Raw genomic sequence first — 8,257 nt, forward strand, 5'->3', positions numbered from 1 at the left:
TCCTCATTCACAAGATGGAAATAATAGTAGCACCCTCCTAGGTCTGATGTGGGCACTGAAATGATCCCTCTAAAAACCGTAGCCATAAACCCGACTCACAGAAAGCATTCGGGAAATGCCAGGGATTATTATTTCTTATTTGCATTCCCCACTTTAATATTTTAATCTTAAATGTTTAATATTTTAGTAGGCCTTTTTTTTTTAACTCAGTTTTTTCTTAAGGAAAGACGAAAGTCACAGAGACAGAGTAACTTTGAATGCAAAATGTCTGTGCTTTCTCACCTATAAAATGGGATGGAAAATGACCTCCCATACTCCTGGGTTATTGGGTGGGTAGGGAGGGACCCTGAGCCTCAGAGGACCTGAGCAGCACCTTTGGGAGCCGCCCTCCTCTTGAGGGCAAAGAATGCTGAGCTCAGTCCGTCTCCCCTCCCACTGCCTGCAGATCTTCTCGCTGGGCTACTGCCCCACTGGGGAGTGGCTGGCCGTGGGCATGGAGAGCAGCAACGTGGAGGTGCTGCACCACACCAAGCCTGACAAGTACCAGCTGCACCTGCACGAGAGCTGCGTGCTCTCCCTCAAGTTCGCCTACTGCGGTGAGCCTGGGATGGGCCCAGGCCTGATGGAGTAGGGTGGGGAGCCCAGGGCAGCCTGACCCAACAGGACAGAAGAGGGGCCTAAAGCTTATAGAATGAGCCAGGCCCCGGAACCAGGCCTCCTAACCCCTGGGCTGGTGCCCCTTCAGCACCCTTTAGTGATCTTGTTCCCCATCCTTGTTTCTCGGATGCAGATGTCACCGTGAGTTATTGAACTCTCAGGACACTAGGCCAGAGCCAGTTCTTGCAGGCTTGGGGCAAAGGAACAGGACAGTAGCAGTGCAGGTAGTTCCTCTTGGTGGTTACAACCAGTGGCTTTGACATCTGATAGCCTTGGATGGGAATGTCTGCTCCTCCACTGACAAGCTGTGCAGTCTTGGACATCTCACCCTCTCTGAACTCTAGTGGATTTTCCTCTGTGGTCCGGAATAGCATGGTGTTCATGGCTTTCAGGGAGCAACAGAGCTTTAACACATGTAGAGCCCTGGCCGAGTGCCTGCTTGGAGGAAGGGCGCCCACTGACTGCTGTCTTCAGCCAGGTCTCCAGTCTCCCAGGGCTTGGATATTTTTGGTATTTCCCGCCACCTTCCAGTAGTAGAATTTAGAAAGGCCAGTCAACCTTAGTGGCTTTAACAAGAGTCTTTCGGGGCAGTGTTATCACTGCAATTAACTTCAAATCCTACCTTTTCCCACCCTAGCCCCGCCCAGCCCTCCCCCTGGATTTCAAAGAAAGGCCTTCTCCAGGTATCCACGTGTCATTTGCAAAATGCCTCTCGAAATTGAAGTGTCATACTAGTTAGCAGTTCTCACTGCTTTTCTATGGCAGCTGGTCATGTCTGGGGCTGGTCTTGCTTTAGAGGGCAGCGAGCTACAACCTGATCATGCCTTTGCATCCCACCTGCAGGCAAGTGGTTCGTGAGCACTGGGAAAGATAACCTTCTCAACGCCTGGAGGACGCCTTATGGAGCCAGCATATTCCAGGTACTGCCCACCATCTGAGCCCTCCTCTGGGTTCCTCCCAGAGTTGAAACTTGGCGGTGGTGATGGGAGTGAGGATAGCAGGAGGAAGAACAGGAGGAGCCTGGAGCCAGGATCAGACCTGCCCTGGTCCCCTCCCCACCCCTACCTGATGGGGGAGCAAGATGGGTTCTCCCAAGGACCTGGGGACTCCAGCAAGACATATGATCTGCTACTAATGGCTTCTGACCCCCGAGGGCAAGGGCGTTTAAGCAGGGGTGCTTGTCGGATTTGCTTGTCGGATTTGGAGAGCGAGGAGTAGCATAAATGTTTCTGCTCTGGGCTGGATGCTGAGCACCTGCAGGAGGTGCGCTGGGCAGCTTCCCTCCTGGAGTGAGTGTGTGTTTCCACCTCCATTCAGCACCAGCAGGGACATGGACAGGAAAGAGAGGAGGAAAGGAAGAGGCTTTTTATAATCTACCAGGATCTGGGGCCTGCCATACTGCACTTTGGCACACACACGTATGCACACACACACGTGCACTCTTTCCCACACATGATCAAACTCACACTCATTTACTCATGCACACTCAGTCTCCCACACATACTTTCTTCCTCTCTCTCTCTCTCTCTCGTGCGCGCGCGCGCGCGCACACACACACACACACACACACACACACACACACACACACACACACACACACACACACACACACACACACACACACACACACACACACACACACACACACACACACACACACACACACACACACTTGTGTTCTCTCTCACTCCCTCAGCCAACATACCACTTTCTGGACCCAGACTGAAATGTCTGGTGTCTAGCATGTCAAACCTCATTGTTAGGGTCTTTAGTTACAGCACATGCTTCAAACATCAGGTGCCAATCCTTTTCCTAACTCATCAGGCTGTGGGCCTGAGCTGCTGACGCCAGCTCCTAGCTCGGAAATGCTTCTTCCTATTTGTAAACTCAGAGAAGCTCGTGCTAAAGCGTCCTGTTGTGATCATTAGGACTTACTGTAAAGATCACATGGGAGACTGTTGCTGAGCTTTTCATTGTGGAAAAGCAGGTGGGAGGGGAGCTCTACCTGAAAATGCTTCATGGGTGGTTTAAAGCCTCCCCACCTCCTCTTCACTGCACTGTGCTCCAGGTTGGAGCATCAGAGAGGGGCAGAGGAGGGCGATTGTTTCCAAGAGAACCGAGATGGTGTTGAGCACTGGAAAATGAATTCCTGTCTTTTTTCTCCCCGCACCCCACGCCTTCCTGCTGCTTCTCCTCGTCTTCCTCCTCCAGTCTAAAGAATCCTCGTCTGTCTTGAGTTGTGACATTTCGGCGGATGACAAATACATTGTAACAGGCTCTGGTGACAAGAAGGCCACAGTTTATGAGGTCATCTACTAAACAAGAACTCCAGCAGGGCTGTCAAACTCTGGGAGAAACCGACTCGGCTCTGACAGGGAGACCCCCAGGCGAGGGGCCCTGAGGATGGCGGAGGATGGGCCGCAAGCAGCCGCGCGTTCGGGGCTGCGCTCCGGCCGGCTGAGAGGGCACGTGCCCCATCACGATCTGGACTTCTGGGCCTAGATTGATGTGTCTCACAGACTCGGATGGGTTCTGCTCCTCCTCCTCCCCCTGAACAATGCTGGCAGTTGCTACAAATAGATTTATTGGAGGCTTATGGCTCCGGTTCCCCACAGACCCGCTCATGAGTCTCTTTGTTCTTCCCCTTTCTTTTGCCCTGTGCCCCACCTTGGGTCGGGGATGCTGGAGTGGACCACATTGTTGTGCTGGGGGAGGGGGTCTCTTTTTGCCGATTGTGCAGTGCACAAGTTTTGTGAAAAATGTAAATAACAGACTCCTATTGCGGACTGACCAGTGGGAGAGGCCCCTTCCCACCGGAAACTCTGACCGTGTGTTTCGCCTGCTGTATTTGTAATCCACTCGTGGTGGTGGCTTTTTTTTTTTTTTTTTTAAATAAACAGATGTTCTCACCTGGGAAGAGGAGACAGGGAGAGGAACCAATTGAAGAATAAGGAGAAAAGTCTTAGATTGTGGAAAAGGCAACCAGGTTGGCCGCAAGGTACCTGCTGGAATACCTGTCCGTCCACACGGGTCTGGGCATCTGGACTGAGCACCAGCCGGCCAGACTGAGGGATGGAAGGCACTGAGATGGGGGTCTGTTCGGGCAGATGCCTGCAGAAACAGAGCTTTCTGTGGTCTCTTGCACTCTGGCTGCCTCTTGCCCTCTCTGTGTCTCTCTTTCTTGGTCTTTCCCTCTCTCCTCCTCAGCCTGGTCTTTCTCTTTGGTGCACACTTAGTTATTGTTATGAGCAATGGAAGTTCAAAGGAACTCCCTCTCCAGCTCTTCTGAATCTTGGGACACAGCCTAAAAAGGACAAAAAGTTAGAAGACAGCATAGCAACTCAGCTCAGGGAGCTACCAGAGAAAAATAGCAACTGATGTGGGTGCTTTTTTTTTTTTTTTTAATTTGAATAAAAAGAATTAGAAGTGATGTCCTTTTATAAAATGCCTTCTCCCCCTTCCTGCCTACAGCCTCTTCCTCTCCCCTTAGAGGGGGGAAAGTGTTTAAACCTACAGGGTTGTGAGTCTGAAAGGAGGATCTCCCTCACCTCCGCCCTGGGCAGGGCAGTGGGGGTTGGGGGCTGGGAGAGGGGGACACAGATCTGGCACACTGTGGATATTTCTTGCAGATTGCAGTCTCTCGTGGCCCAGACAGGTTAGGTAGACTATCGCCTCTGGCAGGTGCCACCTTTCGGTACCATGTTCTAAGGTGTTAGGATTTGGGTTGTTTTTTTGTTTCTTTTCCTTTTGGTCTTTTTTTCTTATTCTTCTTTTAAAGAAAAGCTAAAGGCCGCTGTGAGTCCTGGTGGCGGGCTCTCCATGGATGTAGCATATCGAAGATAATTTTTATACCGCATTTTTATGGATTATTTTGTAATGCGTGATTCCGTCTGCTGAGGAGGAGGGAGGGGCTCCAGGGAACGCCACCCACCTTCAGTGAGGTTGCTCCCCAGCTGAGCGCACCGGGCATGGGATGTGGAGGCTGGCGCCACACCCTGTGCCTCTCCAAGGCTGGGCGCGTGGGGCATCCGGAGTCTCTCTGGGCCTCAGATGTCCGTCTGCCACCTCTTGCTAAGGCTCTAGCCAGAAGGGAGGGTGAGGGTAGAAGAAAGTTATTCCTGAAGAAAAAAAGAATGAAAAGTCATTGTACTGAACTGTTTTTATATTTTTAAAAGTTACTATTTAAAGGTTGGTTTGATTGTTGCGTCTTAATTGCCTCAACCCCCAGTTTGTCAGTCCCCCCCGCAGGAAAACAGCCAGGCCAGTGTCGCTCTCACATTCTGGAGCCTGGGCCATTTCCCGTCCATGTGAGCTCTTCTTATCTCACAGCATTCCCACGCGCTGCTCCCCCCGCCCCCCAGATACCCAACAGCGCAGCGGGGGTTTCACAATCCCACACTGCGTCACCTCCCATCCAAGCGCCAGGGAGGGTGTGGGGTAGGAGCTAAGACTTCCTCTGGACAGATGGACAGGGCAGAGTTCACTGAGGGGAAGGAAGACCACAGGTTAACACCAAAGTATTGTACAGCTGTCAATGCAAAACTTTTTTGGAAAAAAATTAAATGTAATGAACTTGAAGCGAAACTGCAAAGTGTCTTTGAGCATCTGGACCCTGGAAACCTGCACCATTTTATTTTAAACTTAACATGTTTAGGTGGGACAAGGAGATCTTCGATCTCTAGTTCACAAGGGCGTGTTTTTGGATGATTCAGAAGGAAGCATTTGCAGAAGGGGCAGACCCAGAAATGCAGGTCATTGTCCCCAGGGAGGGAGTTGGGGGCTGGGAGGGAAGAGGAGAATGCTGGTGCCCATTCCCAGGGGCGGTACCCAGGCGCTTGGATTTCGTGCACCCATTAGCGAAAGCGCTCAGGGCACTGGAGATTAACATGATTTCCAACTCCTTATTTTGTCAAAGTCATTCTCAATCAGCACAATTGCCTGCTGTCATTTCATACAAGAAAGGGAATCTAACATTAAAAAAAAAGAGGAATGACAATCTCAGCATACAGCCCCGTCTTTATGACTAGAAAGGACAGCTGGCCTCTCTCCACACAGAGGGGTCATTTAGCTGGAGAGGGAGGTCCTCTCAGGCTTATGGAGGAGACAAAGCCAGCAGGTAGAAGGGACCGGACTGAGGCTGCAGTGGGTTACAGCTCTGCCTCAACTGGTTGCAGGGGTGTGAGGAAAACAGTGCACCTTGGACCGTGCCTTTCTCGTGTGTCCATCTCTAGGCAATGCAAGAGGGCTGGGAGGCTGGGAGCAGGCTCCGGCCAGAATAAGACTGTGTGTTTGTCAAGAGCATGAGGTTACCCATGGGTGCCAAGATCAGGGTGGAATTGGGGCTTGCAGGCCCAGGTTTGGGAGAAGAGGAAAATGTCCTTCAGGGAATACTCGCCCTCCAGGCTTGTCCTACTAGAAAGCAAGACCAGTGTTACTCTTTGAGGAGAGACTGAACCTCTGCAAGGCTGTTCACTGAGATTTCCTGGGCACAGTCAAGGATGGAGAGATGACCAAGATTCAGTCCCTGCCATAGAAGCTCACTGTTCGAGATGGGGGAGACAGTACAGCCCCTTCCTTCATTTGACCTGTGTTCCCACTGCTGCTGTCCTTAATGCCAGCACACTGCGCCTCCCCTGCACTGAACCTCTCACTGCACATGCTTCCTCCTGCTGCCTCTCCCCACCCACCACCTCTCCATTGCTTTCCACCCAACCCTGGCTGGCGGCACAAACCACATCTGGGAGCTGGTTAGAAATCTAGAATGAGCTCCCTCAGTCCTACCGAAGCAGAATCTACATTTTAACACGCTGCCGCGATTCCTGTGCACATCAGTATTTGGGAAGCATTCCAGTCTAAGAGAAGGGGCCCACTCCATGGCAAAGCTATTTCCATACTTAATCCCCCCACGTTACCCCTTTTTACTTAACAGGGTGACAGGAGGCCTTGATGCCATTTTTCTAGCCTTTCTTTGTCACCCTCTAAGGGTTCCTTTCCTCTTATGCAGAAATCCAGGCTTGTAGCAACCATAGCATTGACAACATGGTCCCTGCACCTATTTGCTTGTCTCTTCCCACCTAGACTAACTTCCCTGGAGTGCAGTGCACAGGATCTCATCAGCCCAGGGCAGTGCTAGTGAATGATGAGCTTTCACCAGTTTGGGATTATCCTAATTCGCAGTGTCTGGTGTGATATCCAGGGCATCGGATGCTCAGTAACTGGAGCCCAGAGAAGGGAAATGATGTCTGGAGTGTTTTCAATTCTATTGTGCTGTTTTTGCTCAAAGCAATATATGTTTTTTTGAAAATGGAGGACCATAGTTGTCAGAGGCCAGGTTTAATGGTTTTAGTTCCCATCAAATTATAAACAAATGGGCTGGGCGAGGTGGCTTGTTCCTGTGATCCCAGCACTTTGGGAGGCCGAGGCGGGCAGATCACCTGAGGTCAGGAGTTTGAGACCAGCCTGGCCAACATGGTGAAACCCCATCTCTACTAAAAATATGAAAATTAGCTGGGCCTGGTGGCAGGCGCCTGTAATCCCAGCTACTCAGGAGGCTGACGCAGGAGAATCACTTGAACTCGGGAGAGAGAGGTTGCCGTGAACCCAGATCATGCCATTGTACTCCAGTCTAGGCGACAGAGCGCGACTGTCTCAAAAAAAATGTTTGGGTCATCTCTGGCAAGAGCTGAAAAAGCCACCCTTTCTAGCTTCCCTCTGAGTCACAGCACTGTTCCCTGCCCCCAGGTGGCCCCAACCCCAGCGTGGGCAGTAATTATGTAACTTGTAGGGTCTCTGAGAAGGTATGGAGACACAGAGATCTGGATGCTGGAGTGAGAAGAGTCCTTAGCAAACCTGCTGAATGTTAGATACTGGCCGTCAAATAGCCCATGATGATACAAGTGTAATTTTTTCCCCCGATAACTTATTCAGTGTTTACAAATGAGCATCATTTTTAATATAAAGCAAACAAATCTGAACTTTTAAAAAAATTGTATGATTAATGGAGCATTTTAAAACATTATACCAAAATTGGACCTTTCATATTTGAAGAGACATCTATACTAAGCCCAATTTTATAGATGGGGCAATTAAGTCCCAGAGAGGGCAAGTGACTTACCATGAGCAAGTGACTTACCATGACTCACAGAGTCCAAGCCAACATTATGATGAAACACATCCCCCTCCCCTAAACCCTTAGCACACTCATTTGGAGGACAGAAAGCTGGGAGGGAGCTGCCCAGCTTATAGGACTCGATGTTGCTTGGAGGATAAATATCCAGGGAATGAGTCTTCCTGCTGCTCTACCAACAGGACTGGTAAGGAAATGACTCATGGAAAGGAGATGGCCCAGAACAGTCATGGAAACCAGCCTCCTGCCTCAAGAACTTCCTAGAACTCACCCACCCACCCATCTTGCCCAGCCTTCTATCCATCTATTTATCCACCCATCTATTACCTACCTGCACATTTATCCATACACCCCTTCATTCACTCTTCCATCCATCTGCCATCCTATTCACCCATCCATCCTACCAATGTTTATATCGTGAGAATCTAATATGTGCCTGGCATGGTTCTCGATGCTAAGATGCAAAAATAGTGC

The 8,257-nt window shown here is 50.4% G+C and overlaps 1 protein-coding gene across 16 annotated transcripts in view; it reads left to right on the plus strand.

Annotated features, from left to right (window-relative positions):
• LOC105487712 (TLE family member 3, transcriptional corepressor) overlaps positions 1-4,849 on the plus strand; it is a 50,219-nt gene extending 45,370 nt beyond the window's left edge. For all 16 annotated transcript variants that reach the window (XM_011751279.3, XM_011751268.3, XM_011751286.3 and 13 more), the window contains 3 exons: positions 446-596; positions 1,501-1,577; positions 2,869-4,849. In XM_011751279.3, coding sequence (XP_011749581.1) covers positions 446-596; positions 1,501-1,577; positions 2,869-2,976 — 336 coding nt within the window. In that variant the 3' untranslated portion in view covers positions 2,977-4,849. The remainder of the gene's footprint in view (positions 1-445; positions 597-1,500; positions 1,578-2,868) is intronic.
• The last annotated feature ends 3,408 nt before the right edge of the window (positions 4,850-8,257 follow it).

The sequence above is a fragment of the Macaca nemestrina genome, chromosome 7 (assembly GCF_043159975.1).
Source record: "Macaca nemestrina isolate mMacNem1 chromosome 7, mMacNem.hap1, whole genome shotgun sequence".
Lineage (NCBI taxonomy): Eukaryota > Metazoa > Chordata > Mammalia > Primates > Cercopithecidae > Macaca > Macaca nemestrina.